Below are 22,781 nucleotides of genomic sequence, written 5' to 3'. Positions count from 1 at the left end.
AATCAGCAAATTTGGGATCATTAAAGTTTCACCTGAAGATCAAAAGGACAGTAGAAAAGTCATATTGCCAATCATACAGCTTTTGTAAATGTGTTTTGTTTTGGCTTTGGTTTTCATTAAAAAGATGCACTTGCTTATCTACATGCAGAAGACTTCATTTGAACATAATATAGAAAGTGAGTTTTCTATTTACTTCCCAGGTTCTCCTAACAACCATTAATCAACAGTTTATACATTAAAAAAATATATCACTGAGGATTTTTCCAGTTGTTGGGGTAGGTTTCTTTTTGGTGTGGGGTCTTTTTCTTGGTTGATTTGGTTCTAACATTTAATACAAAGACTTCTTGTATTATGTATTTGTGTGTACCCAAAAAGGCCACCAGCTGAAAAATATGATTACAAGTTAAAACTCCATTTAACTGATGTCAAAGATGCAGGTCACTTGGATAGTCTGTTTTATCACAAAATATGGAAGCAATTTTTGTTGTATGCAATCCCATCTACTCAGTAGTCTTACTGCATTGTTAATTCAAGAATATGCTATGCATCTGTATATTAAAAAACATATGCCCAGTGCTGTACCTTATAAACATCTTGCTTCTAAGTAAAGCCACCTTACTTAGGCAACACAACATTCAGCCATCCCTTCCTCTTCAAATACACAAGTGAAACTCCGGACAGCTCATGTTCATAAACTGCTGTCACAGTTCATACCACTAATACCTTACCTTAACCAAGGTTCAAATCTCTTCAAGTAGCACATTATTTCCTGTTTGCTGCAAAGGCCTCCGGAATCACACACGGAACACAAATATATAATTAAAATACTAAAGAGAAAACAATATTCAGATGATTACATAACAACCAAACATTAACACTTCTGAACAAAGTCCAGTGTAGGTTCATACCAGGTCGTTGATTGTTCATTTGTTAACCAGTCACATAATCAGATTAGTTTTGTCCTGCAGCCTACCCCTGTGCTATGAATACTAATGGCACCCAACTTTCATTTTACTAGCACAATTGCCTCTATTTAAATCACAATAAACTTGAAGGTAGCTCTGCTGTTACATACATTAAAACATAGATTAGGTTAAAAAAAAGGGCAAATGTTAAATGAAAAGCATGTATCAATCTATTTTTTCTGCTCCTTTCTTTAAGATCTTGTAAAATTCTCAGTTCAATATGACATTACGATACTGTGAAACTGAAACAACTTTGCAAGCTTATTTAATCTTTTCCTACTGTTTTCCTGAAGCTTGTTCATTTTATGATTTAGATAAAATGTCAGCCCAGTTTAGGACAAAACTAAGAACCAGAACACTGAAATATCCTCAAGGCAGAAATCATATTTTCCTAATCGATTATACAAATCTAGCCCTAATGAAATTCTAGCTTTCCTATATTTTGCAGTTAAACTCTGTATATGTTGTTTTCCTATTACCTGAGGCTGTAAATCTACTGCTGGCTGTGTCACAGAATTTAGTCTGTCAAAATGGTAGAGGTGTGGACTTTTGCCATCATGCTGCATCTAAAGATGATTAATAACGTTTACTTGACTACCAGGTCATTAGTGAACTATACTGAATGCTATCCTAACTATACTGAATGCTATCCTCACATTCTCTAACACATTTTTGGTCTCTTTTTCTGGCAAATACCAATAAAAACCAAGCAGATGGATCCTCTGTCTCTGAAGTACATTACTTTTCTATCAGTCTTACCAAACACTGCCTCTGATACCACCAGCATGTAGAATCCACATCAAATATGTATCTTGCCTTCAGTAGTGGCAACTGCATTCAGCTTAACTAATATTTGATTCAGGAATGCAAGCAGTGCTTGGAGATAGTTTACAAGTAAAGCACAAGTAGCAGCAGGATAGCTCCTGCTATTATGGAAAAACTGGTAAATCACCACTGAAGCACAGCTGCAGCATATACAAGTCAAAATCCCAGCATTCTCACACAGTCTCTCAGAAAGGTCTGTATATGCTGGGACTCAATGCCTGAGTTCTTCTATCTCTTCATTCAGTTTCCCTCTTCAGTTTGGATTATTACTTCAATATTCATCACATGCCAAAAAGTCACGGTATGAGATTCCCATTCTTCAAGCTCTGCTTTACATGCCATAACTTTTTATTAATCCTATCTGATTACTACTTTTTTCTCAGTGCTGTAAACAACCGCTAGGTTCTGCTCATCTGAAGATGATCAAAGCTGCCTGAACAGACATTCTGACTAAAATAATTTAAATGTGATACTACAGCAGGCATTGAACTTCCACTGAACTTAAATCTCATTTTAGAAAATTACATGCAGCACAGAAGTTTAGCAGTAGTAATCTCAGAAAAACAATCTAAAACACAGGCAAATCCCGTACAATACTTTAAGCATCAAGAAAGTTAAAGAAAAATATTTCCTTACAGAGCAGAATATCTAATCCAGTTATGGAGAGAGAAAACCAAAATGTAGTCTGTCTAAAAAGTGAAATAGTCACAAGTTTTTAAGATTGAACTTAGTGCAGTATGGGTACCATTTTTATTTGTAAAGACTATTAGTATGCCAGTGTTAGCAAATGTCAGGGCAAACATCAATTTCTGAGCAGTCCTCTATTTGATGATGTTTTATATTTTGCCATTCCATAAGCAGTCTGAAATACAAACATTATCTAAACGCTCTAAATTTTTGTTTCTGTACTATTCTAATGAACAACTCTTAGAAGACGCTTTACTCACAGAACAACACACTGAAAATGTTCTTTGCAAACTAACAGCATATCATATTGATTAGACAATCCTTCCAATTTATTATTCAGAAAAAGCAGTTAGAACAAACCCACAAGCTACAATATGTGTCTTCAATGTTGTGTACTCAAATCTTTAATTGTGGAAGGGAATCTATGCTGCATAATACACCAAAACAATATAAATGGGTAGATAATCTGAAAATGAATGGCCAATCATCATACTGAAATTTGTATAAATATTAATAATTTCCAAATTGTTTGAATGTTTGTAAATAGTTTCCCGTACGTAACTTCACTTTTGAAGTACTTACTGAAATCCTATAGGCAGGCACTGAGCACCATGCTTGAACACACAAAGGCTGGGGATGAGCTTTAAAGAAAATACAATCACACTAAAAGAGAAACTCCAAAAGTTTTATTAAGATTTCAACAGACATTGAAAAAAATTGCATAATGATTGAAAACATAATATTTTAAACAAAGTAGCAATGTGGTATCAAGTAAAAGAAAGTCTGGAACAGCTGTCTATGTATGCTGTATGGAACATGTACCAGGAAAGGGATATGAAATTTTTAAAATTCAAGGGTAAATGTGAACAGGTCACATTTTGATAGACTGACTATACACCATAGATGTTTTACAAACTGCATAGCAGTGTAAAAAAAAAAAAGTTTTATCCTAAGTATACTGTATTTCTGCATTTGGAGCAGTTTACAAGGCAGATATGTTGCTTACAACATTGATATTTTAATAGCTCTGGATTCTCATAAAAAATAAACTAATTTAACAAAAAAGCCTGTATCTACATTTGAAAATAAAAGTGCATGTATTGAGAAATAGTGTTACTTCTTAAAAAGAGTACTTTAAAAATTCATTTTAATAGACCAACAACTGATGATACTTTAAATGCAGTTCTGCACTGTGCTACAAGCGAGGTTCTAACACCAGTTCCTCTACCTGAACATCCTCTTTTCCATAAGCACCAAGACACGTGCCTGCCTACCATATTTATCAGGGTTCTGGGAATTTACAAAGAATGCAGAGTACCAAAACCACCACATTGCTCACTAAAAAATACCAGTAACCCAAGACAGATGTTTTGAAGTAGATTTAGCCATAAATGCAAGCATTATCTCCTCAACTTTCAGGATCCTTCCAGTCACGCAATTACTTTTAAACACTGGAGAGCAGCAGCATGGAGCCATTAGAGCTGAAAGACAAGAACTGATGAAAGTTGTCTCCTGCCTAGTACTGAAGAATTTGTGGGTAATGAGCATTTCAATACATTTGAAGAACCAGGCTGGGAGTGTAAGATTCCTACCTAAAACCCAGTTGGTATAGTCAGATCTGTACCTGAATCTAGATGCTCCTTTCCAGATAACTGTGGTAACAGCTAAGAATTACTGCAAATGTTGCTAACTTCTGTAGACGGTTTACTCCTTTCTTCTGATTACACAACAAAGAAGAGAAGTTGGGGTGAGTTTGAAGAGGCAAAACTTCTATTTGAGTTCTTATAATTTCAACTCATGGCACTGAAGAACTAGGTTTCTTTTTGGTTTTCTGTTTTGTTTTTTTTTTTTTTCTGGGCACCTGTAGCACTCTGAATAGAAAAAAAAGGCAGTGAATGTTTAGCTGGACTGAATCCAGAATGGGAAATGCACAGATACCAAAGCTGTGAACTACAGCCAGATTAACCTTAAACAAGTGTCTGGTACAGAAATTACAAGTAATAAATTTAGCCATTTTTGTAAACATCTCCTCCTTACTAATCTTTTTTTTCCCTGTAATGGAAATACACACTGTATTTCATTGTTCCAAGCTCTAGTCTGTTTCTGTTTTAGTTTTGTGGCACAGTTGCTAAGTGCAACAGGCTAGAGACACTGACAGTAATACAAACAAGCTGGAAAGTCAGTTCAAGTTACTAAAGTTTTGCCGTACTAGGCCATTTTTCATAGCATGTATTCTCTGTTCACAAACACTTCGTACGATCTTTTCTTATGGAAGACTGGAAGCAAATTGGAGTTACTGGTTTAACAAATGTGGATTAACGTAACATTTCTGATATGCCTTATGCAATTAACAAATCATGTCTCATCTTATGAAGATGATACATTTGCTATACATACCAGTAATTTAAAATGCTCCTTAAAAAAGCAGCATTTTTATAGAGTAATTAACAGAAAAGGAGACAATACATGTCACAATACCACAGAACAAGTAAAGCCCTTTCATTAGCTGCACTATAAATTCGTAACTGTTTGTCACATACTTTGAATTTCTGACTGCTCAAGCAATTTAACCCTCAGCCAACTGCAGGACAAGGAAAAATGTTCTGAACATTTGACATTGATATCATTTTAGGTGTGAGAGTAAAAACTAGTATTCCATTGTTTTAGCTCTAAAAGTTTTGCTCCCAGAAGTAAAACAACTGTTAAGAGTTCAGAAGAAAAAATAGCAATTGTTGACATGTCAAAACAAAGTTGTACTAAAAATTAAGCTGCTGTAAATCTGAGTTCACTTAGATCATTACTAAAAAAACCTATTTTTAAAAAAAAAAGCTGCTCCTAGATCACCTGTTAACTAGGAAGAGCAGTAGAATACTGATTTCATGAGAAAAAATGTGCTTAAAAGCTGTGTTTGAGACATCTATAATAAAGTTTTGAATTCTTCCTTATCTTTCAAATATTTGGATTATAATTTGTTTCAAAAAACAAAACAAAACAAAACAAAAAAAAAAAAAAAGACCAGACACAGAAGGTACAGGATTTGGACAGGACTTTTCTCTCACTACAATTCATTGTTTCCTATCCAAATGCGGATACCATTTAGAGGCTATTTTTGAAATGTTATCAGTCAACAGCTACATGGGCACCAGTGAATCAGAAAACACACCTTAGGATTTTGTTCTTAAATTACATAAGTTAGATAAAACTACCCTGTCCAGCAAGTTCCGAATTTTTCAAACGTTAAGGCAAGTTTCATTACTTTCCAGCTAAACAGTATTATAAAAAATAAATGTCACTTCAAACCTTATATACACAGTGACAGAGTAGATTTAGCTAGAAAGTATCTTTAGTACATTAATAAAGTGTCTCATAATATTACCGAGGTTATATCAGGTGCTTGAGTGTATGTGCAATTGGAGTGGCTGCAGTACTTAAAGTACTGGTTTCAAAACAGAGCGCAGTGACCGTCCCTCCTTGGTGAGCTCTCGAGTCACACACATGCATGGCAGTGGCACAGCCTCCTCTCTTCTCTCCACAGCATTGTAGCTACACTTCTTCAAGTGGTCAGCCATGCTCACGATGTCAGCAAACTTCCACTCATTGACTGTACAAAAGGCTGTACTGAAGCGCCAAACCTAGGAAATAAGCTGCACTTAGGCTCACAGTGTTTTAAGATACTTGAACTCAGAGCAGAAAGTTACACCCTTGTGCTATAGAACTTTCAGGTAATAATGTTGTCAAAACCACATACTAAAAATCAACATGACAAAAATACACTATACAGAACTCAGTATTGTTTGTCTCAGGCTGATTCAGACTCTAAGACAACTCTGGACACTGGGAAGAAACAAAGGCAATATTTTTTGTGTCCACAAAATAGATACAATCAGAAGTTAAATTACAAGGTATTTAAGACCAGCCATAACAGTTTGTGTCTTAGCAACTTCTGCAGCTCCAAGTGAGTGCTGCAAATACTCTGCAGTTTTGGGTGGGGAGAACGGTAAAAACTGTATTACACAAAGGTCATCCTAAGGTTTTAAATTGTTACAATAATTAAGGCATTCAGTACCAAGGCAATAGATACGATCTCAACAGGTTTGAAAAAAAAATTGCTGTAAAACCTACACAGGCAAGAAAATCAAACTTTGTATGCAGCTTCCCCACTTCTATGGCCTATTGATCTTAAAGCAAATCATGAAGTAATCTTATAACATTTTAACTAGAAATAATGGAAGTTAATTTACTTACATGCAACAAAAACTATACAGACACTACTTCTATTTCTCCAAGTGTGGAGAAGACTGAGACAACCTTCTGCAATTTTCACGTTTTCTATACAACAATCTCTTTCTTGTAAGGTTATTATACCAAAATCCAGTAGTAACAGGCATAATATTAAGAGAAAAATCAGAAATAGGACCAATATACTTTCCCTTTCACCTTCCAAAAAAAACCCCAAAAAAAAAACCAACTTACCTTTTCTTTTACCTGCCAAGAACTTCCTTCTGGGCACTTTCTCTTCTCCCAAAGCAGTATCACCATTCCACGTGCTTGAAGTAAGCTTCCACACACATCTCTCATTAAACGTGACACTCTTGAAAGCTGACATAAACTAAAGCCGTCTAGAAAACTAGCAATATGCTGCAGCACCTCAAAAGGTAGACTACTCAGATGGTCATTGTGTAGTCCAATTAAGCAGCTTTTTGCTGGTTCTACTAATACTGTGGATATACAAGGCTGAACTCCAAATGACCGTAAGTGGCGGTCATGAATAATTTTTGCCCCTTGTGTTGAAGGGCAAAACCTTCGTTGAGAATATGTGCACCCATAATATGCTAAAGGACACCTCTGCTCCATCCAGCCATTAAGGCCAGCATGAATGTCTCCATGCACATTCTTAAAATGTGATGAAAATTCATTCCTTCTAAACAACTGTCCACAAACAAATGTAAACATTGAACGCTGTTTTGTTTGGTATCTAGCCACATATTCCAATACCAAATCCAATCCAAGGGTCTGGAATGGACTTGGATTTGAGAGCTGTGGGTTGGCATGATCACATGCAGAAGCTGAAGCTATTTCCCCCACCATTGTATTTGTGGCCAGTATAGCAGATGGGAGAGAAAATGTTTGGGTCCCAAAGTCAACATGATACACATCAACAGCGCGACTTTCTGATATCCCCCTACCTCCGGGAGAATCTCCTAGGCAAAACAACAGAGCTGCAGTGATTAGATCGATTCCCTGAAGACCCATAGGATCTTCTGTTATCTCCAAATCTGATGTATCAACAGCTTTGTCTTCTTTTGGTGTTGACCAATAATGGTTAACAAGGAATCTGTATGATCGATGCCGTAAAAGTGAAAATGCATCTATGTTTCTCAGTCTTTCTTGCTCTACTTGTCTCTCTAACATTTCTTCTTCATTAGCATTATGGGGAAGTAGTACATGACTAGCATTGCCATTAACTAAGTGATCAGCTGGTGTTGCTTCAACTTGTGCTGTTACAGGGCAGGAGCTGCAAGACTGTAATGCTTCATCCTCATGAGATGCAGTACATTCACCATTTGCTACACTAGACGGCTTTGAATTTGATACACCAAGATCTTCACTGTGGTCCAACACCTTTGAACATTCATTTTCTACATGAAAGCCATTACACAGAAGAGAGGAGTTACTGAGGTTTAGATTTAAGTCGTGGTTTTGCACTACATCATAACAAATATCACAAGAACCATTTTGCTCTGTTTGTGAATTTTGACTCACGCTATCAAAGTTAATTCCCCCAACCGCTCCTACATCTTCATCTGGATTTTCAGAGTCAGACTTTTTATCCTGAATAATGCCACTAGAAGCTTGTTCTTTAATCTTGGGATCTTCTTTCATTTCATGTGGTGAAATACAGTGGTTTGAACTTAACATACCAATGTCCCTTGTAGCAGTGTTCAGGATATCCAGAGCAGCAGCTAAACTCCTTGTTGTTTCTACAGTAGCTTGATAAAGTGCACCATAGGACTCTTCATCTACAGGCATCAAACCATTGGTATGCACTGTATCAGGGGCACTTGATTTGACAGAGGTTTGCTCTCTGGATTCTGGTATTTGATCACCTGCTTTTGACATCATAGTTGCTACTTTAAGTGATTCTAATAACATGCGCTGGTCTTGAAGAGCTAAAGCCATATCTAGCTGCTCCACTTCATCAACATCTTTACTCAGGTTTTCATAAGATTTTCGGTCAGCATAACTGACTGGCCATCTATTCCACTCCATGGTACAACATACCACACTTGCAGGACAAACTTCTAGATGATCAGCAATTTTATTTCGGGCTACTATGAAGGGACATCCAAAGCCACTATTCAAACAAGGCACTCTTTCAAGTGGACATAACATGCGATGTTCCTCAGCTTTACATGAGTGAAAAACTGCTCCACAAACCAGGGGGCAGCCAATCAAATCACAGGAAATGCCCGGCTCTGGTCTGGTCATACAACGACGGCTGACACAGTTCACACAGTGTAAGTGTTGCTGATGTTCCTCCATGACTGTAAATCCAACTCTGAGTAAAGAGAAAGGAGACAGCAGAATAAATAAAATATTGACTCAATATTGTTAATATTTACTAGCTACTGTTGATCAGTAGACATTTTAAGAAAACAAGTAACATCCTCTTTCAAAGAAATGCTGTTTAAAAGTTAAGCTGAAAATTAAAAATACATATTTGTATCAGAGCCCAGAACATAGTCTATGTATTTATTTACCAGGTCTAATATATGCAACTTAAGTAAAAATGTTGTATAATCCTTCACTGTGGAATAGCCCCTTTTCTCTGCTCATTGCAAAAAGATCATTCCATGAAAAACAAAGCATGACCTTTGACTAACTATATAACCAACTACTTGTAGCCAACAACAATTATAAATTATATAATTGCACAGAGACAAAATAAAGGAAACCAGATTCATCCTCATGTCCAATTCTCTAAATTAAACAGAGGCTGCCTGCTCCCACCTAAGCGCTGGCACCCTCTTCTTGCATGCTGCTTAAGGCAATCTGCAGCCTTCAAGTGAGCATCTCGATTCCATGCCATGTCACATTCTCTCCCCACTCCCTGCTTCTGACAGCCTGCAGTCCTTTACAACAGCTCTTCACTTTTTCTTCATCTAAAGCATACAGCCCTTCCCTTTATTTTCTACAGTAGTTGTTGTACAATGGTAGCAAATAATACTACATAATTACAGTACATATTAAATAAGTCCTTTTATTTCACTGAAAACATTTACATAAAACTTGAGTTGCCTATGTCCACTTCAACCCACAAAAGGTATTTTTTTCATGCATCCCATTGCTGCTGCTCTGATCACAATACCAGGAATTCAAAGTGTAAGGGTATCAACAACTCTGCATAACAAGGCCAAACAGCAGTAAAAATCAAAATACATATACATCCATGGTGCAATCTAAAACAATACATTGACACCAACAAAAAAAAACTCAATTGTTGAAGAAAAATAAATAAAAAACGAAGAAAAAAGAAAAAAAAAAAGAAGTGTAAACTTTGTGTCTTTGTATCATACTTTAGTATGAGAAAGTCTGGAACTGCTGTCCAGCTGGAGTGCAGGCCCACACATGTTACCAAGCTCTCCCCTACACTCTTACAAACTCCCTCTCAGAAGTGATATCAGTACAGATTAAAGTTCAGAGGTATCAGTGAATGACTTGTACAGAGCCAAACCTCAAAAAATATTGTTTCAAATATACATAGCTCATTCCATCTTTTCCTTACTCCCCCCAGCAATTTTCTTGAGAAATAAAATGCTCAAAGAATTTAAGATTAATAAAAATGGTTCCTTATTCTGCTAACAAGTGCTCTCACGCATTGTCTTTAACTAAACACTTCAGGTTTAATGCATTAAACCTTCTTAAAATTACTCTAAACTATAAAAAGCAAACTGTTTCTCTTGAAACTGAAGGCAAAAGAAAACAAAAGTGCATTTTAGACACTCCACCTTAAATAACTTAAAGCGTTTAAACAGAAATATATATGCAACACTTCACTCACTTGTATTCTTTTATAATGCTTTGAAATTCATGCCAACTTTAAGTAGCAATCAGTCCTCATCCCCCCATGCGTTGTAATTTGGATTACTTAAATATTTTAGCCACCCACTCTCCTGAACACTTTTAACAAAAAGGCGTATGTGCTACACTTAGCAGGCAAAACACAGCTGAATTTCCCCACCACCTTACCTTATATACTGAGTAACAGTAAGTTTCAAATAAATTGTCAAGCGTATCAGTCATAGGACTCAGTGACTGACTTGTTCCACATTTTTTCAAACACCTCGGGCACACAACCTGCTTTTGACTTGAAATTAAGTCAGATAGCATCTACTACAAAGAAATTAAACATGTTCAATAAATAATAGAAAAATTATTTGACTTCTCTGAAAATAATTTTAGTTCTTCCAGCAAAGCCTTCTCCTGAGTAATTCTTGCCAAATAATGTGGCCTGTTGCTAGAAAATCTCAGAAATCTCCATCAATACTGAAACCAAACTACTTCTCCTCAAGTTAACAGATAGAACAGAGATCAAAAGTAAGCTCTCAGGTTATGTGTGTTTTTTAAAGTGCATAAGACAAAATGGAAATAGCACTGAAAAAGACAATTGCTAGTTTATAATGACAGCGCCTTTAGAGAGCCCAGCCCCTGTTTCATCTATCTAAACCAAGTCCTGCTCCCATAAAGCAACAATCTGCTCACTTTAAGCTGGCCAGAAGTGAGCCACTGGGAGAGCAGCATGTGGGTGTGTTCAGTACACAGGGCACGAGTACCTATGACTCTCTTAGGACAATGTGTTGCTGACTGGGCTCAGCTGCACAGGTCTCACCTGCCCAGGAGGGTACCCAAGATGATCTCTGCTTCACTATGAGTGTTATGGATGTTCTCACCCTATCGAGTGGCTTCACCATCCACTTGACAGTACCCCAGGTGAAAAGCGAGCCCTCATGTCATGAGCTGCCAATGCCCTTTCCCACAGGATGGAAAAGCTGGGCACAGTCTGACAGCAGCCCTGTCAGTGCTGTCAAGACTCACAGGATGCCCACAGGAGCGGGTGTGTTCCACAGCAGCGAGGGCAGGCCTGGGCTGCCCTGCGAGCTGCCACCGCATGGCTCCGCACTGGGCACAGCCCGGCGCGTGGAGCGGGTGCAGACACACGTCCTTTCCAGACCCTCATGGTTGCCCATAGCCCATTCCATACTGACTGTGACAACTGGACTTCAGTGGGAAATTTCACGTCAACACCATCAGATCATGTCAAGATGTGTCGCATGACAGCAATCTGGGCCAAACTTTTACTGATTTTGGGCAAAGGGGATAAGCCACCTTCACTTAACCCAGAAAGGGGACACATGTCAATTATGCTGGAAAAATAGCACACACTGCTAAGCCAGCACTATTCTACTGCTTCCAGGCCAAAGCTGGACCACATGCAGCAGCTCAGAACACAGTCAAACTGAGCTCGTGTTTGCCTGTACCATTTCTGGAGACATACCCTAAATTAGTCAACCATCATTAAATGGTTGACCAAATTAAACTCATCTTTAAATAGCCTGAGCTTACACAGAACATTCTATTAAGACAGTAAAACATCCTCCTCCCCAGCACACTATCTTGGTCTATACAAGTCAGATTGTGAAACCTGAGTTGCATAATGATACTGGCTTTTTTCAGGCTCCTGAACTCCTTTCACTCATAAGCTAATATTCATCAAAACTTAATTATTTCATATAAAAAAATGACCTTTCAAAGTAAGAAGGAAACAAAATCTGGTGAAAACATCAAATATCACTAACAGACAAAGCCAAAGCTGACACTAAAAGACCAAGTCTTACCAATAGCTAGATGCAAATTTACTCTATTACAGATGCTTCAGGCTGGTTTCATCAAGAAACAGTTATGCATAAAATCACACAGCTAAAGCAACTTATTCTCTCAGTTTCTATAAATAAGAATTTTACTGGTTACCAAGAGCTTGATATTAGTTGCCATTTATCTTAAAATTCAAATCCTTTGGCCCATTTTCTAAACATGTAATTTAAAATATCTTCAGACATCAGTAGACCATCAGCAGCACATTCACTAAAATTCTGCATTCTGATTACAAGCCTTAACTCTTCAGCACCTCCTGCAAATTTTCAATTTAGTCAGAATGTTGCATTTTATTTAGCAATTACTACAAAGTCTCTTTAAATATATTAAGTGTCCTTTTATGCATTTTTAATTTTAATACTTGAGCTTCAAATTCAACAGCTGTTTTGGGTAGTCAGCGAGTTCCTGGACTGCTTGAACTACTTTAGGCTTCTAATATAATTCAATTCTTGAATTGCAAATTAAGTCCAAAGGAAAAAAAAAAAAATGACCCTATCAAACTGGTAAAATAAATAGATAACACCTCAAGAATTAGCACACTGATTAATCAGCAAATGACCATGACTCACTCTATTTTGTAAGCTAACTTTGTAAAGCACAGAACTTAGCACCTCTTTTATTCATAGATTAAGAGCATTCACATATGAATAATTTCCCATTACAGAACCTCGACCAATATATCATTAGTACTATACTGAAAACAAGAACCACCCTCTTCCCAAATACTGCTTTGTAAAGAAAAAACCTGCTGGGTAAAGGGGAGATAGAGAAAATTCTCCCTGGAGGTAACAAGTCCTTTTATTTCCTCTAATACAGCAAACTGAAAGGGCTAACAAAGAAGGTCATTGCTGACACAAAGAAAAATACCTGATGTTAAAACACCAATATTAACAGAATTATATCCCACTGTGTTCCTTGTCACAATATGGTCAGAAGATAGTGTCAGATCAATGACTACAGCAAGAATGAACAGCTGTCCTTTTCTGATAATGTAGTGTCAGCAACCAGCTTCAGTTCCTTCAGTTCAGGGTGCTGAAGTACATACACTTGACTGTTACTAGCAGAGAAACCTAAAAATACATCCCGTTCCAGTGAGGTGACCACTGCTCTCAGAATTTGTGCCATCACTTGATGTTATTGTACATACTATACAGTCAGCTGACTAAATCAGCCAGAACATGCTTTGAAAATCTGTCATAATTAAAAGGATTAAAATTCCAGCTGCTACAGCCACGTGATTTCCAGTTGCTGTTGTAACACAAACATTAAAATAGCATAATAAGGGTTTCAGACACACACAATGCTTCAGCTGCAAGTGCAAGCTCTCACTTTCCTCTATACCACAAAAACTGTACTTAGTATTATCAAACCCAAAGCCTGCTTGCTCACTCTCTTCTATATTAATTCTTTGGGACCAATAAGACAGGAAATCACAGGAACCATTGCTGCTATTGGAGCCCTCCATTACACAGCTCCTTATTATTCATCCAACCTATGAAGCTCAACTACCTTTAAGACTCTTCTATCAAATTCAACTGATTAGACCAACAGGTTCTTGAACTACTGCTTCAAGGAAGTAGAAGACTAGAGACACACAAGCTGAACTACAGGTTTAAACTCCCAGGAGCATCCAAATTCACCCACAAGCAAATACATATAAACTATACTAAAAAATTCCCTTTTGTTTTGGGCACTGCAGAAGTGAAGTTTTAGCTCTTCTATTTTTCAGATGCTGTACTGCATTAGTTATAACTCTGAACTTCATATAGAGTATTAGTAAGCTCTCATCACAGCTTGGCATGACAAAACAATCCTTACAGGCCTGAGAACCAAGGTGATCATCTCAACCTCAGGCCCGAAAAGTATAAACAAAATAAATTGGGGGGAGAGCAAACTAGGGGAGTGTGACTTCATTACCTGAAGCTGTAATTGGACAACTAACCCCTGATATGCAAGTTGACTGAATTTGTATCTGCCAAAAAAATTCGTGACTATCATCCATGGGTATAGACTCTGTGAGGCTCCTGCACTGCCCAAGGTGTATCTGTTAAAGGCCTTTAATAAATTGTCATTTTATTCTCTAACTCTATCTAGCTTCTGTTTGAGGTAGCATCAGAAGAGACAGCGGACTATCTTCCATCATTTTCCCAGCTTTCTCTCAGGAGCTCCTCTTTCAGATGCCAAACATAATTTCTCAACCTTACACAATACTAATTACCACCCCCTACCCCTAAGTTCATCAGGACAACTCTAATTTCTGTTAAAACAAAGTAGACCAGGGAAGCTAAAACTATATTCAAAACAGTTGGATGGATGAGTGTTCACTGCATTCTCAAACATAAATTCATCCACAACAAAGACGAGAGCATCTTCCCTGGCTGGTAGTGACTGCACATACTGAACATACTAGAACGAGTTTACATAAATTTATTGTTAATCACTGAAAACATTAAAAGAGCTCCTATGACTAGGAGCCCAAACTACTATGTAAGCAGGACGCTACTTCAACCATTACCATCATAGACTACAGCTATTATTATGTATTAATACAAAAGAGACAGTAAAACATGACTTTTTGCTGCAAGAAAAAGCCCCTCTTGGGGACACATACTTCTAGAAAGATTCTAGTTTTATCAGTGGTCTAACATCAAAGGAATATATACTAGCTGCTTTTTAAGCATATATCAAGGTTACCTATCCATCTTACAAACAAACCAGACCAAAAAAGAGAAACCTCTAACTACAGCAGAAATCATGAACTCTAGAATTACAGCAAATTGCAATATTTTTTATGTCAACCTTATAAAGAAGATTTTTCCCTGTCTGCCCCTGCCCCAAATATCCTTTCTTCCTAGTGGCAAACCATCTTCCTACCATTCAGAAAAAACAGTGAAATTATTTCCTCCCAAATCACTGCAGCTAAAAAAAAAAAAAAAAAAAAAAAAAAATTCAAGGGGAAAAGAGCCAAAGCAAAATACTGCTTTGATTGAAGTGGACCCTCCACTGATGCCCTACCTGTCTAGCTTTGTTACATTTTAGAACAGAAGCTCTGATGAAATGACAGAACACTTTCTTCTATCCCTGTTAAACGAGTTCTAAAAATCAAAAGCAAAACTACCAGGCTTTTCTTTAGAGTACTTTTGTGACAGATCTGCCATGCATTCTTGCTTCCTTGACAGATTTCCCAGAGAAGAAACCCAAAGACCTCAATGTGCCTTTGGCCACACACGGACACAGGACAACCACACGAGGAACAGCTACACTTACTGCATGGCTCAGGCACAAAAGCACTCTACCTGATGAGATGGTGACAGGGCAGAATCAGCTAGAGAGCCAGTAGATTTCATGTGTAAAACACTTCTGAACTTGAACACAGTGTGACTCCTCGATTGCTGCAGATTCTGCAAGAAATGAGATCAGAAGTAAGGTTTCATTTCAGGTGTAGACATTACTTTCTGTATGCACAATCCCCTGAAGAGGTCATGTGCTTACACAGTCTTGGGCTACAAACACTGAAATTTTCTGTAGATTTTATGGGAATATAAACAAGTTTTTAACAGACTTCACAAGTACAACCTAAGTTCTGCCATTTTAGCTTACTGCTAGCTGTTAGTCACACTGGATGGTAACCTAATTACATTTAAGGCTGCAAGAGATTATTAGAAGTTATTATTCTGAGCTACTGCACTTAATTCACTGCTCTGACCACTTCAGGGAAAAAAACCCCAAACTTGTATGAAAGATTGCAACAGCTGGAGAACTAAAATAAATAAAGTTTGATTATTTTACAAACTGCATTTTAGTCTAGTTAAAATTGGTACATCTTCAATCTTCATACATGGAAACTTATTAAGCAGTTGCTTACTATTAAAAAGCTTTTTACTGTAACAAGATGCTTCTTCCATTCTTTCATTCCCAAGGATTACCACTAAAACTTGAGAGAGGTGAAACCGAGGCGATATGCCCCAAGGAACAATGATATTCTTATCCCAGTACGAACTCACAAATCCTCCAGAAAAGCAGGAAAGAAAATAAACTATTTCTCAGTAACCAGAAACAGAACTACTGGGAAAAATAATGCATTCTGTATTACAGTAGATAGTTTTAACCACCCAAATGAAACCAAAAATAAATCCTTCTTACGTAATATTTTAATTCATACATGCTGCTGCCGAAGAATTCCTGACCTCTGCATACTTACAGAATCAGGCCAAACATCTCATTAATATACTGTTTCACATCTTACTATGGGACAAGTTTAACCAGGTCCCATAGCAAAATGTGAGAACAACTTTAAAGTAAATAGACTATGAAAGCAATTTCTCTCCAACATCCTACACTGAAGTGCAATGTCATTAATTATGTCCATATTATTTTTTCTGTTAAAGATACACCCTTGGTAGTAGAAAATGGCCTGACTAATATGTAGCAAAATAGACAGTACAGAAAGGAATTTAACAGACATACCCACAAGGATACCTTATCAGATTACACTGAGGTAGAAATGATGGGAGTTTGTCTCAAAATATTTTGAAAAATTTGAAGTAAAACAAAAATATTTGATAAGACAAAGTTTTAACAACTTTATTCTATTTTCAGGTATTTCCCTTTCTTATCAAATTAAAGACACTTTTTGCAGCACCTGTCAGGCTTTTTCCAAGCTGCTTGGTTTTAAAACCAACAAAACAGTAAAAAAAAAAATAGTTTTAAATAAAACGACTGTCTAAACAAAACCTCACCTATCGCAAACAGTAGACAACAGAAAGCTAGGAATATATCTCATAGTGAGCATGTCATACCAGCTCTTTCAGCATGTTTCTGACATGAATGAAAAACTGGAAAACATGAACATCTTCACTACAAGTTTGTACAGGGTTTTAGGACATACAATTTATTAATCAATTTGTTATCTCTAATTTAATAATTTAGACCACCTTTTACAAATGTCAACAGGCTTGATGTTATTTCTTTTTGCCCAAGGACTCCAGCTGAAGGATCCTATCCAAACACATTCCTTTTCTGGTGACAACAGTGACTCAGACAAAACAAGGTTTTGTAAGAACTTTAAAGCTTTGCCAATAAAGCACACTCCTATAACGATCCTATTTGCAATGAATCTATCACACCAACAAATTTCTCTGTCTAGCAGACTTTTGGAAAACTACAGTTTGAACTAGAGATGTTTCTAAATAGACAAATAAAAGCCTGAACTTCAACAAAACACCTACCTTCCAGCACCTCTGCAGCAAAGTCTGAACCAGGTATCACATTCAGCCTGAACCACTAAGTAAAGTTTTACATGAACAGCTGTAACTACATCACTCAGAAACTTACCTCACCATGCCTCCCTCCTCAAGTCTTAAGTTTAGACCTATCATTTTTTCACCATGATCTCACATTAAGAACTCAGATCAATGTTGGACATTTGGTAAGAAACAACACTATCTACTCAACTGGATGTTATACTGACTGTAGGGGTTTGCAGGGTCCTGAAGCGTCAAACAGCTTTAAAAAAATCACTAAAAGATTATAATAAGACAACAAGTGTCACATCAAAAATTATTAAAAACAGTAGCTTGCAAAGTAAGTCAGAATCTCGAGCTCCCCTGCCATTTTAACTCTCTTGGCCCATTTTAGACTAGTTTATATTACAAGGCTTTTCAGTCTTTTTCCTTCATTCAATATTGAGACTAGACAGTGTCCTGACATTTAGGACAGCTTACACAGATTTCTCTGTAACCATCAATAATGTAAATATTCATTTCTTTGTGGCCAGTTCAGGAATACTAATCACCCCTTATACAAGCTAACCATCTCACTAATAGATACATTATCTTTATTCTCATTATGCAGACAAGGAAACTGAAGGGAAATTGTCACCAGTACAATGATGACTATACATGATTCCCTGCTCCCATCTTTATTCCACTGGATCTCATTTGCCTCCTTTTAGCTAGAGCCCACCAAAGAAATAGGTCTATCAATATGAGAGAAATTTTGCTCCTTTTAGTTCAATTGGACTGAAGGCAAAACAGGGATTTCCTACACTGCTGAAATCTGCAGCAGCCACAAGAACTCATTTAAAAACTAATAACCATATGCTTTCTTCTTCACAAAGTGGTAGACTACACCCTCTGTTGTAGACATTCTTTACAACCTAAAAAACCTGGCTGTACAAAACCAAGCAGAAATCTTGTCCAGAAGCTTTCCAAGCAGATTTTACTTGTTAAATGCAGCACTTATTTTGCCCATTAGACTTCTAACTTTGAAGTAGGAAGCAAGGGAAATATAACCCGAATTTAAGAAGTTAATTGTGTAAATGCAGAATTTGGTGCAAAAGAAAAAATATTCAGTCACCGGAGTAAAAACACTGCTTTTGCATAGCTTTTGCCCATTCTGGTGGGATTCTCCTGTTCCCTAACACCTTCTAACTTTGGATGCAAATGAGAGAAGAGACCCCACAAAAAGTCTCAGCTTGCAATACAATCCCAATTCACTCTCTCTAATCTATTTCTTCTCTCAATTAAACTTGACCACTATGGAGAAATTCCACATAGATATTTACACACATATAGAGTGGAAGACAGAGTAAAGCTGCCAGTGCATTTTTCAGTATTCCAGTTACTCGGCTTGCTTACCAACAAAGTTCTTCTAATATTTTTTGTACTTCTGAGAGAGGGGTGCAGAGAGGAAGGTCATAAATAACTGACATCCTCCTCAAACTGGATGAATGCACCTTAACCCCTCCAAATCACAGCACAAGGTGTATCACATCAACGTGAAGCAGAGGGCAGCAGGTTTCCAAGTAAAGGACTTAACCATCAAGTACTCCACACAAATTCTAGATAAAGTAGAGGAGATATCTTGCCTTAAGTGCTAGCACAAGCAAGGTGAGGCTGTTACTTCACGGGCACTGGGTTTGGACTAGTATGCTAAAACTTCTCTGGCATTATTAACAAAACAATCACCAAAAGGCAAACAAGGATTATAAAAAGCTCCTCAGCCAAATCCGAGTAGAGCTTTGCAGAACAAAAGAAAGCCACCTCTCCAGCCCACGGGTTATTTCCCTCAAGAATTTGGAAGACCTGCTGCGAACAACAGCGACGCTAGAACTTTTGGAAGAGAGGCCACAGAACTGTTCCAAGACGCGAGCCGTTCAACAAGCTGCTGTCATCTCCCTGTATGCTTCTGATTGCCGGGGGTTACAGGAGTACAACCACGCAACCCTCGTTACCTGCATAAAGAAGGGAAACAAAGGCTCCACCGCACGTCAAAAAAATGCCAGTAAAAAAAGGGACTGAGAGAAGAGAGAAAACATCACCTCTTGCACGGTCTGAGCACATCCACTCGAAATAACACAAACACGGGGGATTAGAGAAGGATTTCAGCAACACCTCTGGATTATTTGCTCTCTTCCCCCTCCTTTCAGGCAGAAAGGCGACTCTCCGACTGCGGGCGCCACAGCCCCCGGCAGCCCCCGGCCCTACGCCCTTCCCACGTGCAATCGCGACACCCGCGAGCGCTGGCAGCGCGGCGGGGTCCGAGGAAGCGGCGGCGGCACAGCCCGGTGCGCGCCGCCCGTGGGCCCGGCACGCACCCGGCGCTCCGGGCCCCGCGGGGCACGGGGGGCGGCGAGGCGGAGGCGGCGCGCCCGAGCCGCGCATCGAGCCCCCGCGGCCTCTTCCCACCGCGACCTGTCAGGGGCGCGGCGGGGCGGCGCCGCCGGGCGCTCGGGCCCCCGCCGGGCCGCCATTTGTTTACCGCCCGGCTGCCGGGCAGCGGGCACGGCCCCAGCGGGCCCGGCTCTCCCTGCCACTCGCGGCCAGCAGCGGCGGCTCACCCGTCCCCGTTGCTCCGCAGGCAGGCGAGCAGTCACGACAGCCTGCGCTGCGCCTCGCGCTTCCCGGCCGCGGCCGCCGCACTCGGTGCGCTTCTCCTCGCTTCTCTTCGCTCCGCCTCCGCCGGCCCGGCCGCGCCGCCCGCGGGGCTCCCGGCGCGCCCCCGCCGGCCGCGCGCCAGGGACAGGGACAGCGAGCGCGCGGGCGGGGCGGGGCCGGGGCGCGGGAGCGCGCGCGCGCCGGCGCGGCCCCGCTCCCCCCGGCGGAGGGGGCGGGGTGCCCGGATGTCGCGCGCGCTCCCCCTGCCCCTCGGCGCGCGTGCGCGGCGGCGGCCGCGGGCGGGGGCGGCGTGAGGGGCCGGGGGCGCTGGCGCGGCCCGGCCCTGGCCGGGGGTCACCGCTCCCTCCGGCCGCTCTCCCGAGCCCTCCTGTGCAGGCCGTGGCACGGCGAGCACGGCTGCTGCCTCGGGTCCAGACAGCCCCGCTCCCATCGCCTGGGGCCGATCCCCGCCTGGCTTCCAGCGTGGGTCCACCACCAGCACGATCCATCCTGTAACCGAGGTCACCTTTTCGGGGCCTCTACAGGCACTGGGCCGTGCTAAAGCTGTCACCTCAACAAAACCTTTCCTGCCAGCCAGCACCACAGTACACCTTTTGGTGTTACTGGCAGTGCTTCTCTAACACCTTTCTTGGAGTGTGTCAGAACTGTGCTCCAGAACTTTATTCCCAGAAACAGCCTTGCACCCACACGTGCTGGTTGCTGAGCCTTCCTTTGCAGGTTCTACCCTTCGGCCTGTGGGAGCCAGTCCTTTAAGAGGCTGTAGCTAGGTCGGAGTTATACAGGGTGTTACCCCTGTAAGGGTTCTTATTCCTCATATGCATGCCAGGTTTTATGGGGCTGCAGTGTGTCTTAAGAGTCCTGAGGGGAAAAAAAACAGTTTAATTTAGATCATGCCCTTTCTTCAGAGAGAAAATATTAAATGTATAGCTAGATATGTTGTGGCCACAGAAGATACAGGGCAAGAAGATTAGTTAATTGACAAGAAATTATTTTTTTCTTTAAGCTTCCAGGAAAACCTTGTTGGTCTGCACCCAGCTTTTGAAGACCTTCTTTCCTTGCCATTTGTGTATATTTCTGTTGGAGAGAGGTTATATATGTTTAAGAGCTAGCCAAATAGATCCTCTCAATCTCTGAGCACCTAACCCAAGTGTGAGGCGTAAATAAAAATGTGACTGTTTCAAGTCTGATATTTATCATCTGAGAAGAGTCTTATTTTTCCTTACTCTGAGAGCTCATGAAAGAAAGGTATAAGAGATCATTTCCATTTTAGCTGTGTAAGACAAAATGTAAGATGACCTTAATATTGAGACATCATTGCCAACACTTCCTATAATAAGCACTCTCAGGGTTGCCCCACCCTTATATGGCAGCCTTGATCTTCCTTGATCCTGAGGACAGGCCCTTCTTCCCCTTATAGGTTTGATTATAGGATCTGTATATATTAATCTAGCCAAGTGAGCTCCAGAAGATGGTAGGGATTGGCATCATGACTCAGAGAAGCCAAGCAGAATCGTTTCATCTGCTCATTATATAAATTGCTGGGCAGAATCCATGCAGTCACTGGTTTTCACAACTGCCTCTTACTGGCAGTGCCTGCTGAGGGACAGGTGAGGTTACTCCGCTGCTTACTCTCACCGCAGTGCAGTGTGCTGGCTGGCTGGCTGAGGCATTAATTACATGGGCTGTTGCAGTGCTTTTGTGGCTGGCTGGCTCTGTGCTGGAACTGAGCTTCTACGACAGAAGCAGGGCTTTTTATTTTAATTGCTTCTTTTGAGTGAGGAGAATGAATTTTTGTGGCTTGGACTTCCTTTCTCATACCTCAGCTGAGACTTGTCTGGTCATTAAGGGAACAATCTGGTTTTTCTCTAATGCTTTGGTGAATATACTTGCTTATGGTCCTAGAGCTATCCCATGGTACCCCACCTGACAGTCATCATCATTCTCATGAACTGCTGTTTAAGGTAAACAGGCAGGTTTTAATCATACAATTTGGCTAGTACCACTGACCTACAAACAAAGGACTCTGAGGATTCGCTGGGTGAACCACTGGAGGGGTTATTTTCTACTGGCTTAAATCCAAAATGACTGAAACTTCATTCTGGTTACTCATAAATGGAAAATGAATGGACACGTCTGGTCTGCTATTGTTCTGTACATGACACTGTCACTGAAGCCAACAGGAGAGTGAAGTGTAAATTCTTGAGGCAGTATGATTTGTGTCTTTATCTGAAGTAAAGTCTACATCAAATGCCAAAGCAGTTCCTGAGGTGTGTAAACGATCTCCTGTAAGCGAGGGGCTGTATGTGAAACAAACCACGTTTATGCCTAAGGTTGCGGGTAGTACAATTTGTTTGCTGTCACTTTCTACAAAATGTGAATTATTTAAGCACTTACTAATTTCAAATTTGAACAATCACAGTCACTTTTCACTGATGGGTATTTATGTCTGGAAATTCTTTCAACATGGAGATAC

The 22,781-nt window shown here is 39.7% G+C and overlaps 1 protein-coding gene across 2 annotated transcripts; it reads right to left on the bottom strand.

Annotated features, from left to right (window-relative positions):
- Positions 1–3,146: 3,146 nt before the first annotated feature.
- Positions 3,147–20,406, bottom strand: FBXO30 (F-box protein 30). Of its 2 annotated transcripts, XM_021527007.1 has the most exons (4): positions 20,251–20,406; positions 15,707–15,811; positions 6,951–9,036; positions 3,147–6,109 (listed from the first exon to the last, which is right to left on the bottom strand). In XM_021527007.1, the coding sequence occupies exons 3-4, from the start codon at positions 9,018–9,020 to the stop codon at positions 5,906–5,908; spliced, it is 2,274 nt and encodes a 757-aa protein (XP_021382682.1). In that variant the 5' UTR covers positions 9,021–9,036; positions 15,707–15,811; positions 20,251–20,406; the 3' UTR covers positions 3,147–5,905. The 2 variants fall into 2 exon arrangements, with proteins under 2 accessions (XP_021382682.1, XP_021382683.1); XM_021527008.1 differs by lacking the exon at positions 15,707–15,811.
- Positions 20,407–22,781: the final 2,375 nt, after the last annotated feature.

Source organism: Lonchura striata, chromosome 3 (genome assembly GCF_046129695.1).
Source record: "Lonchura striata isolate bLonStr1 chromosome 3, bLonStr1.mat, whole genome shotgun sequence".
NCBI classification, from domain to species: domain Eukaryota; kingdom Metazoa; phylum Chordata; class Aves; order Passeriformes; family Estrildidae; genus Lonchura; species Lonchura striata.
This window is presented reverse-complemented; position numbering and strand designations above follow the sequence as displayed.